Genomic DNA, 15,853 nt, shown 5'->3' with positions numbered 1-15,853 from the left:
CTGTGGCCACCGCTGTTGAACCAATGTTTGTTGAACCTTTGTCTTGTCGGGTAAAAGATTCCACCTCTGGTAGAGTCCCAATCACCTCTACCTAGTCCGTAGTCTCCTCTGGGAGGACCTTGGTAGTATTGGCGGCCTGGCGAGCGTCCTCTGCCTCGCCCAGCTCTGCTAAAAAGGCCAGCGTGAAACACATGTTTGATTCCTGACTGGGCCTTGTCTAGTAAAGTAAAAGTACCTACATACTTTGACACATCTTTCACAAATCTTTCACTAAAGAGGTTGCCCCCTGCAAGGGGACCTGGTTCAGCTGTGGCTAATTCTGTCAGTTTAGAGTCCATCCTCATTAATAGCGATTTGCGCCTCTCCATAGAGAGGGTGCAGTTTACATTCCCTAGGAGACAAATTGCCCTCTGTGTCCAGCCCGCCGGAATGTCTGGATCTATCGGGTTGGTTGACTCCTTTACCATCAGGGCCATTTCTAGTATCTTGGCCAGGGGTGCTGCCACGTCGAGGAGCTTATCCTGGCAACCCCACCAGGCTCGATCAATACCCTTTTTAGGGCCCTCTGCAAACATTTTAAGGAATGTCAAGAGACTAGTATCGATATGAGGTGTTTCCGCCACCTTATCTGGGATATCCAGTCGAGGACACTCTGAGTGCAACCTGTTGTGCACCTCCTTATCAAAGCCCTTCCTAAGATTGTCTTGTAGATAGTCCGCCACAGCAGGGGCCGGAACCCAATCGGATGACCGGGGATGAGCTATATCTGTTGGGTTAAAGGTGAAAAGGGTGTTGAGGTTTTGAGGCGTCATATCTGGCAATAAAATGACTGCTTTTCTAGACTTCTTTTTAGGGGGTGCCTCTTCATCAGTAGTGTCTGTATCAGTAGTGTCGGTATGTATATAAACCTTTTGTTTGCGCTTTGCTTTTCCACCTTCAGTCGCTGGTGGTGTGGAATAGCCATGATCCACTGCATTTGCCTTTGGAAGATTGGCTAATGCACCAGCATGGGGCCATGACCCTGACTTTGACATACTTTTATCTGCGGGTGTATCTTTGGGTGTCTCAAGAGGGTTTTGGAACCCCCTGGCGTTTCGCAAAGTTTTCTAGCTGCTTGGTAATGGGTTTCAGCGCCGCTGCCAGGGCTTGTTGCACAGTGTTAGAAACCATGCTTTCAATTGCCCTGTTGACAGATTGCTGGACCGATGTGTCCAGGGTGTCATCATCATATTCCTCTAGTACAGACTCCTGCTTTCCATCATAGTAGAGTTCATCCTCCTCATATCTCACCTGCTCTTCCATTATGGAGCCACTTTTCGCATGCTTGCCCAAGGAATATAAGGTTGGAGGCAGGGTAGGTATAATAGGAGTCAGGGGGAGCCAACCCACGTGCACACAGTGTAGGAAATACAGAGTACTTAGCTCCTCGGCAAAGCTGTGCACATTAATTGTTCCAGTCCAATCTCGGCATAATGAGCCAATTTTAGTGTTTCTGGAGCAAGAGCTCACTCCCTGGGCTGACTATTATTGCAGCCAGTCAGACGTCCACTCCACATGTTGCTTGTTGAAAACTCCAGGCTATTTTAAGCCTCGGAACAAGCAAGGGGAAGCGCACGACGTGCGTAGCTCAAATATAGCCCAATTGGGCTATGCATGACGGGCGACGCTTAGCTCCAGCTGTATGCGTAGGGCCATGGCGAGGGGAGGTAGCTGACAGTGAGCGATAGGTTCGCGCTTTAAATATGCCAGAATTACACCGCCTACCTCAGTTTTATGTCTAGGCTCCCAGCAGGAGCTAAAACAATCCCAAAACTGCCCACTTTGGCCAAACACCTTTGCATTAACACACGCGTAGTCACAGAAACCAAAAGGGAACAACAATACACTAACAATAATGGGTGCACAGACATAATATCGACTCCAAAATATCGTTTGGACAGAATATCGAGTTTGAAATATCGTTTGGACAAAATATCGACAGGACAGAATATAGACAGCCAAAATATCGTTTTTAAGGTAAGTGAAGTAATATCGACTGTAAATAATATAGAAAGTGAAAATATCCAAGTATATAATCTAGATAGTAAAAAATATCGTTTTTTAAATAATATTTAATTATTTATAGTGTTTTTTATGTTATAATATGTGTGAAAAGTGTCATTTTATGTTATAATTATTTTTAATTAATGATTTTTTTTTAATTATTGTGTAATTTTATTCTGTAGCGGGTTGTGGGTTTATAGGGGAATAGGGTGGGAAGTAATTTAATTATAATTAATTAAATATGTAAATTTATTAATTGGTAGTAATAATTAATTAATTAGTAATTAAATAATATTTGTTAATTATTTAAAATTTAATTGGTAATTAATTTAATTTAATTGATTAATTGCTAATTATGTAATATAAAATAATTTATTTCCTGTAGCGGGTTGTGGGTTTATAGGGGAATAGGGTGGGAAGTAATTTAATTATAATTAATTAAATATGTAAATGTATTAATTGGTAGTAATATTTAATAAATTGGTAATTAAATAATATTTGTTAATTATTTAATATTTAATTGGTAATTAATTTAATTTAATTGATCAATTGCTAATTGTGTAAATTTAAATAATGTATTTCCTGTAGCGGGTTGTGGGTTTATAGGGGAATAGGGTGGGAAGTAATTTAATTATAATTAATTAAATATGTAAATTTAATAATTGGTAGTAATATTTAATTAATTGTTAATTAAAAAAAATGTGTTAATTAATTAAAATGTAATTGGTAATGAATTTAATTTAATTGATTAATTGCAAATTATGTTAAATTAAAGGGGTATTTTTAGGGTTCAGGGTCGGTTTTTGGGTAAAGGGGTATTTTTAGGGTTCAGGGTCAGTTTTTAGTTTTTGGGTAAAGGGGTATTTTTAGGGTTCAGGGTCAGTTTTTAGTTTTTGGGTAAAGGGGTATTTTTAGGGTTCAGGGTCAGTTTTTAGTTTTTGGGTAAAGGGGTATTTTTAGGGTTCAGGGTCAGTTTTTAGTTTTTGGGTAAAGGGGTATTTTTAGGGTTCAGGGTCAGTTTTTAGTTTTTGGGTAAAGGGGTATTTTTAGGGTTCAGGGTCAGTTTTGGGTTTTTGGGTAAAGGTTTTTTTTTAGGGTTCAGGGTCAGTTTTGGGTTTTTGGGGTACAGGGGTACAGTGTAAAAATAAAGTAAAATTAAATTTACATTAAATTAATGTAATGAAATTAAATTAAATTATATTAAATTAATTTTAAATAATTTAAATTAAAAAACTTATTATATACTTACCAATACTTACGTTGTAATGGTAGTGCGTTGTAAAAGTTGCGTTGTAACATCATATATCCACTGTTGCACTCTTTGGAGTGGGAATAGTAATTTTAACCCCTACGCTATCCAACGCTTTCCCTACTGTTGCACCCACTGGAGTGGGAATAGTAATTTTTACTCTTTTGTATTTGTACGTTAATAATATTGGCTATTATTTAATTAAATTTTGTTACTATATATATATATGTTTTAAGAAATATGATTAAAAAAATATAATTTTTTTACTTTCATTAATTATTTAATTATTAAAAGTTATTTTAAGTATGGTTAAGTATATTTTAGTAATTAATTTTTCATATTAATGTAATTAAACATTGTTTTTATTAAAGTCGATATTTTTTACAACTATATTTTTGTAAACGATATTTTTAACTCGATATTTTTGTACTTACCTGTTTGTAGATAGAAACTCGATATTTTGTCTCTCGATATTTTGTCAACGATATTTTTGTTGGTCGATATTCTGTCCCTCGATATTATTTCAGTGATCCAATACAGACAGCGGCATTTACGGCAATATGCAGATTATGCCCATGAACCAGGCCGTCCCGACAAATGCACGATCAAGTGAACAGCTGAATTCACATACTAGTGATAAATACAAACATATATGAAAATCGAATTGCACTTATAGTAATAAACACAAGCACATAGGACATCGAATTGCACTTAACTCTGCCGTGAGCAGCAAAGAAAGAGGCTCATGGGATAGTGATGGTGACTCTTGTAGGGTCTGATGGGACATTATTGGTGGAAGAGCACCATGGGAAATGTTGTTTATTTGTGTTCTGAAAAAGTTTTTTCATTGGCTGCTGTGTTTGACAGTAAAGAAAGAGAAGCATAATCCGAAGCCTCTGGTCTTGTAATAGAATTAGATTGTGAGCACTATTTGTTTCCTGTGTCTTTCCCTCCCGCAGTCCATGCCTTCTCGCCCTGACCCAGCATCAACATAAGCTCACCCTCCGATGTGACTGTGCCCACTGGCGCGAAACAGCACTGCAGTTTAGGGTGCCCCACATGCCTGTCTTGTATCTTGGGTAGCTGGAGAAGAGGTCGCATGGGGCGAGAGATCACGTCCTTCATCGGGTTCCCAGAGGTGTAGGCCGGAACTGGGGACCCCGGCCCTGAGCCGCGCTGCCTACAACAACATAAGATTACGCACAATGGCAATACAAAGGGTTGCAAGGATGTCAGAAAGAAAGCTGCCTGCACACAAGTAAGGTTTAGAACATTATTGCATAGTTTATGTAGACATCAAAATAATAAAGACAGTATATGTTCAAATAAACAATTGTGACCGTACAAAAGCTAAACATTTAAAGAAATGTGTTTGGTGTCCCAGTGAAAGTACCATTGAACCTACGCTAAATTAGTGACATTACAGTGACATATAAAGAAGGTTTCAATTTTTCAAACAACTTGGGCGACCATGTAACTTATATTCAATTAATCAACAACAATTTAAACAATTGGAAATTGTTGCTGTTTGGTTCGCCTCTTTGAACTGTCCACGGCGTTTCCACCCAGTTAGGATATTGGGTCTCTTCAGGACCAGACAGTGTGGGGACACCTGAAGGGAGGCCTGTGCTGCTCTGTGAAGTGCAGTGGCACCGTGAACAAAGTCTAAAAAGAAACTCACAGGGATCCCAGGCGGGAGCCCTAGTGAGGGTAGTGACGGCAGACACATGGTATGATGGAGTTGGCCCAGGAGCTCTGTGTTGATAAAGCAAAATGATGATCAGGAGTAGCGGGGAACAGCGAGTGTGCGATGGCGCTGTGAGTACGGGGGAGCGAGGGTTCGTTATGCAATGTTCGAAGATTTCAACTTCGCCGCAGAAGGTGAGACTGTGATAGATGCGGCATACGCTGTGATAAGTGTGGTAGTGGAGGCGGGTGAGCTCCCTGCGTCCTGTGTCTGTAAAACGTCCTCTCCTGAAGGTACAACAACATAAGGGCCCGGGCCATGGCAGAGAGAGAGAAACCGTTGCGACGACGGCTGCGAAGCAAAAGCTTCGTTACCCTGGGGCCATACAGCAACAAGGGACGTGAGTGGCGAGGTGATCGGGCATAGTCTTCATGGTGAAAGCCCCCGGGTGCGGCTGTGATAACCGGCGGATTGGGGTGCCCCTTGGGCCTCCCGAGAGTCTGGCGCATCTGGAAGGAGCGCCTACCCTAAGGCTAAATCAAACTTCTTTCCCTATACGACCAGTTCCTTTAGTGTCCCTTCGCCTCCACCCAGATTGTGCTAGGGTCTATTTAACAACATGACATGCACGCGCAAACATCTGAAGTGAACATAAAGCTACTCATGCAGATCTGCGACCCACTTTGAAATTTGGCAGGTTGTCACTTTGTGAAAACATTTTTTTGCCAATCCGTCTTATTTAGAGTATCATAGAGTGTTAAGATTACTTTTTCCCACCTGTCGCTTTCAATCTGCCTGTTCATGGCTGATTCGTGTAGCTTATCCACCCCCTCCAACATTCTCGATCCATAATTCATACATGTACTGCTCGAGTAACCTTCCTTCTTTATGCTAATTCTCTCTTCTTTCTGTGATAGCTCCGTAATCTGTTTTGTTTTTCAAAATGTAGAACTTTGCAACAATTCTCCAGTTTATTTATTGCTATGATAATTCCAGGTCTTCCCCACGCCCCTATTTAGTCATCTGTTTCAACATCAAGGGGTGGGTCACTTGAGACACAAATGAACCATCCACCTGCACTTCATGTCATCGCGAAGACTGCCCAAAAGCAGCAAGAACAGACATTTATTTTCATATGAACTGATTGAGTAAAGTTTTTATTTAAATGTCATACTTGTCCGGAGCCTTTGCACACTGATTCTGATGTGGACGTAGGCTGTTTAATTTTGGCGGTCAGGTGGGAATTCCTGGCCCAGCCCCTCAGTCCCGGAGTAGCACTACGGGCTACCTTTGGGCTCGTTTTGGTAGGATCCGGGCTACCATGCTGCAGCCATCCCTGGCTAGAATAGAAGCGGAAGCCGAGTTGTAATGTGGCAGAGAGAGAAGAGTAAGACGTAGCTGCACCGGAGTGTGTGCAGATGGATCAGGCTCAGAGGAAAAGAGAAAGGATTGCTCCATTTCGGTGGTATTTTTTTGGTGTGGTTGGGGGTGCGAGTGAGAGGTGGGGAGTAATATGGGTGTGATTACCTGCCTCTCCTCCACTTTGGGGTGCTCTGCAAGTGCTGCACTTTTGTTTGAAAGGCGGGAGCCCGTCTTTTTTTCAAAATGCGGCGCTGTAATGTAGTGCTTTATGTGAGAGAGCTGGAGGTAGGATTCCCCTTCTCATGTAACTTTACCATGTATTGGGTCTTTTCGTGCAGGTGGGAATAGCATCCCATCATTTGTGGGCTTTTGGGACGCTGCAGGGCACTGCATGTGGCACTTCTATCAAGGCAGTGTGTCAGACCTCCTCACAACATCGGCTCAAGCTCAGATACATAACGTGCTCTATTTATAAGCATTTGCAATCCAATGGGTCTCGCATTTACGCAAGTTTCAGCTATTGACATTGCAAATAACAATGCCTTTTATTTTTGTATTCGTTTTTAAAACATAAATAAAAGGCATTGTTACAATGCCAATAGCTTAAACTTGCGTAAATGCAAGACCTATTATTGCATTGCAAATGCTTGTTTACTTTTGTGGGCGACATTATTCTTATAGACTGCATAACGCATGGCAAAAGTTTTACTTTTAGCTGATATTGTGATCTCTACTGGGCCATTTGGTGCTGCTACCTCACCCATAAGATAACCTCTTTGTACTACCTGTTGCCAATCGACTGCTCTCCGGTTTTGTAAACTAACTGTTTGCATCTGGTCTCAATCAGTGTGCCAGCTCCTTTTCAGCGTCTGTTGTCAGTAAAGATACTATATTGTGTTCTTCCTGTTGACACTATCCCTCCTTTGTAGGCACCTCTTCCTCTCAGGTTCCAATGTATGCCTTACTGAGCTCTAAGCTCAGACATTTTGGAGTCTCATGTTTCAAAACTTGCCTTCACTCCAATTTACGCCCATAGGCCCTGTGGTACCAGTGCCTACCTCTTCCTACCAGCTACAGGGTAGCCACTGACCATTAATGCCGGACACTTTCCAGTTCTGAACTTTTGTTTTGCCTCTACTGAACTCCTCAGACTAGCACATCTGATGACAATAATAGTTATGTGAAACATTCAGGACTGGAACTCCTGTCCGTGATGACATGGAGCGAGATGGGCACTTAACGTACCCTAGTTAGCAAACACTTTGTTCTACACCATGGCATGCATATTTTCTTTATTGGAAGGCCCTATATCTCTGAGGGAAAATACTTTCATGCACTGGAAAGAGTTCCCAATTCTTACGTTTGCTCCTCTGCTCCAACGCCCAGAGTCAACATGTATCTTTACTCTTACTTCTCAATGAATCACATCCCTGTCAGAAAGAGGTTGTAGCTAGATCAAATACTAATGTGGCCCAAACACATGGCTGAGAGTTATCAACCTGCTGACAAGTAGTGATCTTACCGGTGGTAAGTGTCCCCTGTGTCCATACACACTTAGTTGTAGTATTCCTGCTTGATGCCTTGCATGGCCCTATTTAGATTGCTGTCAGCAGTACCCATCATTTTTTTATTTGTTAAAAACCGTTATTGAGCATTAAGGCATGATACACTTATGCACTCTGTAGTTGACTACATCAGAAAAAAGATAAACAGTCCGCTCAACAACATACTGCTGATGTGTGGAGGTATGGCCGATTTGAGTGCACTGTGTGCAAGCGACATGTCGAGTGTTAAGAGTCAGTTCTGTCGGGGCCAGCTTTTGTAGTATGGGAGTCAGGGGCGGGAGACCCATCAGGGGGTTCCCCAGAATTGGCTGTTTGTTGTAGATAGGAGATGAAAGGTCCCCATATATCGAGTGGTCTGTTAGCCGTGGGCATCAAGTCCCAATATTCACCCAGATGTGTCTGACAATGAGCTGCATCTGCTAGCCAGTGCTTGGGTTGCGGCGCCGGTCTTCAGCCTCAGAGTATTGCCGCTCATTGATTGGCCAAGACTAGTAGCATTGCGATCAGTTTGCCCTTGGCATCAGTAACGTCTCTGACATGGCCCAGTAGGCAAACGAGTGGGTCAGGAGTGATGCGCTCTGTGGTGATGGCGCTGATGATTGCGCACACCTTCTGCCAAAATTCCGTAACCTTGGAGCATGTCCGAGCCAAATGTGTGAAAGTCGCGTCCGGGGCCGCACAGCGTGCACATCTATTGCTATCAGTCAAACCCATCTCGTGTAGTGCAGTTGGAGTGCGCGTAGAGCCGGTGTAAGGATTTAAAGAGGATGATCGCAGCCGGTAATTATGGGAGAGTCGTATAGTTTGATTGCAGCAATACTGCCACTGCGCTGGTGAGACACCGTCAGCTAGATCGGACCCCCATGCTTTGTGGGCGCGCTCAGTGTCAAAGGGGGAGGCCGTTAATAAATGTGCATATAATCAAGTGACAAGTTTACGTGGGGATGTGGCATAATGAATGTACTCAAGAGTGGCGTTAGGCTGGAGAGCGAGTGGAAATGCAGGGTTGGTGTTTTTGCAGGTAGCTCTTATCTGGTAGTACAGCAGTTTGTCGAGTGGCGTTGCGATCTCAGGGAGCGGGAGAAAGCTGTTGTTGGGATAGAGGTCAGCGTTGGTGTGAATGCCCAAATTCATGGCGTGGCGTGCCATGCCAGTAGTTTGCAATGGAGGGAAGGAGGGGTTATTTGCGGGCTGCATTGAAGGTGCAAATAAATCCCTATGTCGAGTGTATTTGCGGAGCCCATCCCAAGCCCAGTGCCCGCATTCCACTGTGTCTTTTTCGGCCCGGGGGACCCAGCATTACCCATGATTAATCACAAAGGGGTATCCCTGAGTCCCTCAGAACCTGGGTATACAATCTTATAAATCTACAGTGAGTTCTGTAGGGAAATTATAAATTTACAGTGATTTCTGTGGGGAAATTATAAATCTAAAGGGAGTTCTGTCGGGAACTATAAATCTGCAGTGAGTTCTGTCGGAAAGCAATACCTATGCAGTGAGGTCACAGATTATCTTTGCAGAGCAACTAAAGCATCTTTGATAGTGTTCTGAGGTAGAATCAGGACAGGCATGGGTTATGTTTGCCTCTTATCTTGGTTGGAACTTCATAAATGTGATAGTATCTTGGCTGGTGTTAAAAGGTGCTTCTGTCCACAGCTTATGATGTGGGCAAAACAGCACTTAAGTGTTGCACACTAAGATAGAAATATTTCATTTATGCAATTACCAAAAGCAAAATAAATGTGGGAATTTGTGAAATGAAGAAAAAAGTAGGCACTAGCCAAACTTTGCTAACTGTGGCTAGTCAAAAATGAGTGGAAGAATGAATTAACACACTTAACTTTCCTAAACTAGAAAACCTGTCATGATCCCAAGTTCAGAAAACGGACATGAAGTGTGAATTTGGGACTGGTGGGCACTCTTAACAGTTCAATTTCAAAATCTCAAGGCCCTCCTCACACTTACAACCTGAGCTTTTCAGCCAAACACAGATGGGGGCGACAATACAGTGACTATGTTCGTTATGAAGTATCGTTCAACTGCATCTTGGCCTTCTGCGGTAAGCAGGAGAGTGCCTTACAGTAGACGTTGCATGGTTCGAAACAAATGTCTCTGCAGAGTAACCCATGCTGCAGCAAGGAGGCAAGTAAGAACCACATTCCAACCAAATACTTGACCAGCTCCTGGACAGCTGACCTAATCTCTGGTACTTCATGCTGGTGCTGGATCCCGTGAGTGTTTGAGATTATCGCATTTCCAGGTTATCTGTGTTCATTGCCCAAAAATTGAAGTAGTTGTCAGGAAGGTGAAGTATTTGGAATGGGCTGCTGGTCACTTGTGGGCTGTTGATCTGCACTCGGCCGTCGTGGGTCGGCTCTGCCTGTAGAGTGAGAAGAAAAGCAGGTTTTAAAACAGAGTGACATAGGCTGTGACAGGATCACAAGGGAAAGGGTGTGATCACCTCCTTGTATGCAACGCGCTGATATCCACTCCCGCAGTTCAATGGCATGTTCCTCCTCCAACCTTTTCTGCTGCTGCTTCTCCTGCTCCACCACCACCTGCTGCTTCTCTGCCTGAGGAAGAGGAGAAATTTGTGTTCACAGAGACTGATGCAAACAATAGAAGAGTACACGCAATAGGGGAAGAGGCTGGAAACAAAAAAAACATTAACCTGTGTGATAACTGGTTTCCAGCATTCTCAATCAACAATTAAATGGCCTACTGTACATAAGTATCCTTTCAGGGGTTGATGGGTGGGCATTTTTCTGCATCGCGAGTCTATGAATTATGATGGATCCAATGTGAGAGAAACCATGCTTTCTACAACTTCTGCCTAGTCCTGAAAATACATGGAAACATACCATTTGTCCAAATCATAAAATAGTGACACCGTCATTGGAAGGAGCCCCATGCCAACGTGGGCTTGTCCACCCATTATGTTTGCTTCAAGCTGGGCTTAGGACAAGGCTTTGCCAGATAGGCCCTGATGCAATACCCAACAAGCCTGGTCCTGATTTTGACACTAGGCATGAAAAATGTTGACCTTGCTCTACACACACTATAGCTATTAGGATTCATTATCACTTCAGATAGCGTCTCTGTTTTTAATGAGTCAGGGGACCACTACTTCTCCTTGGTTCCCTTAGACCTTTTTAAATCACCTCTTCACCCACCACCCTATATCACCCCCTCACTTGCACTCATCATACCGCTTTATGGTCAGAAGATCTCCGTCAAAGAGCCCCTAGTGAGGGGCCCATCAGGCATTGTAGCGCCGGCCTAACGAGGAGCACCCAATGATGAAGCACAACACCCTACCAGGTGTGTGATGGCACTTTGATCTGATCATTCGGATACCCCATTATCCGACTGTTTGGACCTGCTGTTTCATTTATCAGGGCATGTACTGTCCCTTACTTGAGGAACAGCCCCCTCTGTGTTTATTTTTCTTTCCCAATGTTCATGACTTTCTGCCAATGAATCATAGGTACCATTTTCTCCCTGTCTCCTTTACTTCTTACCTCTCCTGTAATCTGGTGCCCCTAATTTACAGGTCGCACATGGCTTATGTATACTGTGGTCCACCCCCAGCCTCACCTGCATCTGCCGAAGTTCGCTGAGGTTTGAATCCTGGTGCTGCTGCAGCTCATGCAGATCCAGCTCTTGCTTCTGCAGCAGCTGCCGCATGTCTTCTTTCTGGCGGGTGTCTTCCTGCAGCAAGAACTGAAGAAATATTACAAAGATTGGGCAAATAAAATTTGTCACAACAGAGAGAAGTATAGAGTTATCCACGTCATTCACTCTAGCTTCCTAACTAAAAGCGTGATTAACAAAAAAGTACTACATCTGCACCTGTGGAAGAACTCCTACTAAAGAACTCTGGGAGAGGGTAGGCAGGTGGCGGGAGAATTGAAGGTGATTCAGAGGCTAAAGCGAGACTATGCGATTGATTAAAATAGTTTTTTGTGATGTTTTTGGGGTATGTAGTGAGAGGAAAGGGGACACGTGGAATTATTTCTCCCTATTTCTGGTGTAAATCTCTATTCTTTCCAGTAACGGAATATTAAGTAGAATTGTCTCAGGATGGAAGTCTAGATTGCCTCGCATTTGATGGACAACACCCTCTCCTGCTGACTTTTATCTTGGTTTCTAAGACTGAAAACATGTGAACTAAAAGATTAACTGTGAATATAGACCTGCAAGCTCCATAGTTCTATGGGACATTAGAAAAGGAGAAGCCAAGAAAAGGCTGTGTTATGATGTATACCAACAATTTACTCTACCTTGGAGCCAAAAAGAGTGTGATAAATAAGCAGCAAACTCTGCAAAATGCTGCCGCCCGGCTACTAATAAAACTCCCTAAATTCATTCCTATAAGTCAAGTAATCCGGGAACAACTGCATTGGCTGCCCATTCTGGCGAGGATCCAATTTAAATCTATGTGTATCGTACACAAGACCCTGCATGGGGCGGGACCTTTCCAGATCAGCCAACACATTAAGAGCTATACCCCACAGAGAAGCCTCCGCTCGGCATCGGCGTCTCTGCTCGTAATAATTACTTTGAAGTGGGGCGGTAGAAGTTTCCGACATCTGGCCCCATGCTATGGAATTCCCTGCCCCTGCATCTTAGAAAGCAAAACAATCTACTACAGTTCCGGAAAGAACTCTAAACCTGGTTATTCACTCGTACTAAACTGGCTGGTTGAATTCCCGGTTGCCCTCCATGGTAGCAAGCGATAGCATACATGCGCTCTATAAAAACCTACATTTCATTTCATGTGTGAGGTTACAGTGCCATTACTAGGCAGTATAATATATGTGGGAGTCAGACAGATAGAACACTTTGCCCACAATCACATTTTTAGTCACAAAAAACACTAAGCCGCAGAGAAAAAGAATTACAGTTATATTGTATTTGGAGCTGCAAGCATAACACAGAATCCAAACTGAAGTCCAAATGTTTTTCTAACTTCACAGGAGGGATGCACTTCCACCGTCAAGGCTCAGAATGCTTTGGTCTAGATTTTCTTGCAGCTCAGACTGCAAAAAGGTTCTTTATTTTGTCATAAACATCCTCCAATGACTCTACTCCCTGTAGCTACTTTTCTCAGATCCTTATGGCACCCTTTCCATCCCCTGGAGGCACTACGTTTACTCAAAGTGGGGATGTCCACCTCCCCTTGAAGCCTCAATAATAGAAACCCTTCATATATGGAACTGAGTTAATCCATACAGGTAGACAGGAGTATGTATGTATTCAGTATTTCTATAGCACAAACTTAGTCAAAGGGCAGCGAAGTAGCTGTACATGTTCAATAACAAGCATAAAGTCAACAAGTGATAGGCGAGGTAGCTTTTTTGTAAACTGTTAATACATTCGTATGTAGTGTTCTTTAAAGGAGCATGCGACAATAACTCCCCATACATGAAAGAGAAACACCAACTGGTAGTCAGATGCCCTTGCAGCCACTCAGATAGACGTCCCTCCTCCAGGGGTATCTCTTCTCCACCCACTCCCCCTATGCAGGTGGCCTTCCAGTCTCTCCTAAGAGCTTGTTCTCTTCCAGGAAGGTCCTCATTCCTTCTCAGTTTGCACCTTCATCATTCCCTGGTGACTCTGTGTCATAACCTTTAAGTCTTCTCTCTTCCACTAGTAGCGCTCCCTTTTTCGATGAAGCACTCACTCCTTTCAATGTAGCACCCACTAGCTCACACCTACTCAACAGAAGGCCCTATGTCTCCAGATCTCTAAGTTCCAAGAGAAGCCTCTATCTCCAAATCTCTTATTCAGGTCTGTGTCCATCTCAGGATCCTCTTTTAACAGTACCTGCTTGGTTCTCTCTCTCTGCTCAGCAGGGTGAATGTCCTGGCACTTTAGGTTCTGCTTGAAGATGCCGAGTCTGATCTTGGACTCGTTGCGCTGCAGCTTGAGCAGGTTGCCTCTCTGCTGTGCATGGCGGGTCTTCAACTCCTCAAGAAGCTGCTGCTGGAAATGGGCCATCCCTCTTATTTCCTGGGAGAGAGAATAGAACAGAACAGAAAGACATGCATGTGTGATAAACTAGGTGAAGCATCAAAAAAGAGGTTCAAAGAATGCAGATATGGTTTTAAAACGATGTGCAGGGAATGAAGAGATGTAGAACGTGAAACTAGGAGATACTAATGAAGTGACACAATTTAATGCATGCTTAAATGTGCTGTGCCGCAGACCACTTTATTCCCTGTAAAGTAGTGTACACTGTTAGAAATAAAAGTGTTAAATTAAGATATGAATTAGGATATAGCTTTGTGTAGAATGGCAGTGACAAGAGCTCTCTGAGTCCTATGAGTGTCTCCAGGACCCTCTATGGACTACAAAGGTGTCTAGTGCTGCTTGGTATTCTAAGGATGATTCTACAGCCCTCTATGGTGCATGAGTCTAAGGTCCAATGGTGGCCTCAGGATGCATCTGAAGCCATCTGATGATCCCTGACTTAATTTCTTTATAACCCTTTGGTGATCGGTGTATATCTATACAGGGCTTGGACGTCTCTACATCACTGAAAGGGCGTTTAAGTATCCCTAGTGCCGATTGATGGCATCTAGATGTATCTACAGCCCCTCAATGCCCCATATACATCTCTGACGACCCCCCCTTCTTGCTATCACCTGTGTGCCTCAATAGCATCTTCGGGGGCCTCTAAATGTCTCCACAGCTCCTCGATGGCTGCAGATATTTGATAGTCCTTTGTTGGCCTGTGGGTGGGTCTACCATCGCTCATTGGTCTCTCTGTCTCTATAGCCTTCTTGAATGGCTTTATATGTCTCTACATCAATTCTGGGCAGCCCCTTGGAGTAGTAGGGTTAGCAACTTGTAACATTTTTACCGCCACACTCCCTTGTTAATGCTATAATTATTGTATCCTCACCTTGTCATGCCGCCTACACAGCTGCTGCAGTTGTTGGCTATGCTGCTCCTTCACTTGCTCCTTGAACAAATTATATTTCTCATGCAGGTGACGCTCCTCCAGGTCCCAGACCACTGACTCCCGGGCTGAGGGCAAAGTTGTTAGTGCAGGAATACAGGAAGAGAAAAGGAAAATAAGTGACAAGCATGGTTAGGAAATGCACCAGAGTCTGACCTGCAGCACCCTTGTTACTCCACAAACACATGAACAGTGCACCCCAGTCTTAGCCTGCTGGAATTGGAAGTCACAGAACCCTTTGCAAATGCAATTCAGGGCTATATTGTAGTGTAGGTGACCTCTGTCTGTCAGAGTGGTGAAGGTGCCTCCGCAAACCTGGCCTTGTTGTATAGCTTTTTAGGACCCAAGTGAAACTTTCCTGATTCATGCCCTTATATAGGTACAATTCACATTGCTGTTATATAGGCATAGAAATCATACCCATATTTAGACATAGCCCATGCAGTCCAAATACAGGCATGGCTACTTCCACTAGTTCCAAAAAGCCACAACGATTTCTTGGAAAACTCGGCTTCAGCAGTCAGGGACATCCCCTTTCTTGAATATTGATTTGTCTTAGAAATCATGGCGAACTACTATTCCCTTGGGGTTCTTTGGTGACATTATTATGTCCGACTTTACGTCAAACCAGGCACCATTAAGGTATAAATATGCCGACACTTGCTCTAGTAAACACACGGTGCTTTGGAGCAGTTTGACTATCTACTTGCCCGACGCAGCTCGCTACAGCAAGTGCCGAAGGAAGCCGACCCTCCAGCTGACGCACTGACAGAGCCTTTCTCTCGCTGAGAATCCAGCTCCAGTGTTTCCAAGTTCCCCTTGCCGGGTGTTAGGAAATCGAGTCCCGAGACAGAGATACCAGACCTCCTTCATTCTAAACCAAAGTACGGAGCTGATTAGACCCTAAAAGAAATCTTGGATAGATTCTTGGCAAAGAAACTAAACTTATGCTACACCTCACTTACTTCTTCCATCATACT

The 15,853-nt window shown here is 43.4% G+C and overlaps 1 protein-coding gene across 1 annotated transcript in view; it reads right to left on the bottom strand.

Moving 5' to 3' along the window:
* Positions 1 to 8,906: 8,906 nt before the first annotated feature.
* LOC144792123 (uncharacterized) overlaps positions 8,907 to 15,853 on the bottom strand; it is a 219,945-nt gene continuing 212,998 nt past the window's right edge. The window contains exons 14-18 of the mRNA XM_078666998.1: positions 14,817 to 14,941; positions 13,736 to 13,921; positions 11,504 to 11,629; positions 10,368 to 10,479; positions 8,907 to 10,286 (exon numbers count right to left, since the gene is read on the bottom strand). Of these exons, the coding sequence (XP_078523124.1) occupies positions 10,204 to 10,286; positions 10,368 to 10,479; positions 11,504 to 11,629; positions 13,736 to 13,921; positions 14,817 to 14,941 (632 nt within the window). The 3' untranslated portion in view covers positions 8,907 to 10,203. The remainder of the gene's footprint in view (positions 10,287 to 10,367; positions 10,480 to 11,503; positions 11,630 to 13,735; positions 13,922 to 14,816; positions 14,942 to 15,853) is intronic.

Source organism: Lissotriton helveticus, chromosome 11 (genome assembly GCF_964261635.1).
Source record: "Lissotriton helveticus chromosome 11, aLisHel1.1, whole genome shotgun sequence".
Lineage (NCBI taxonomy): Eukaryota > Metazoa > Chordata > Amphibia > Caudata > Salamandridae > Lissotriton > Lissotriton helveticus.
Note: the sequence above shows the minus strand (reverse complement) of the source record. Positions and strands in the feature narration are given on the sequence as shown.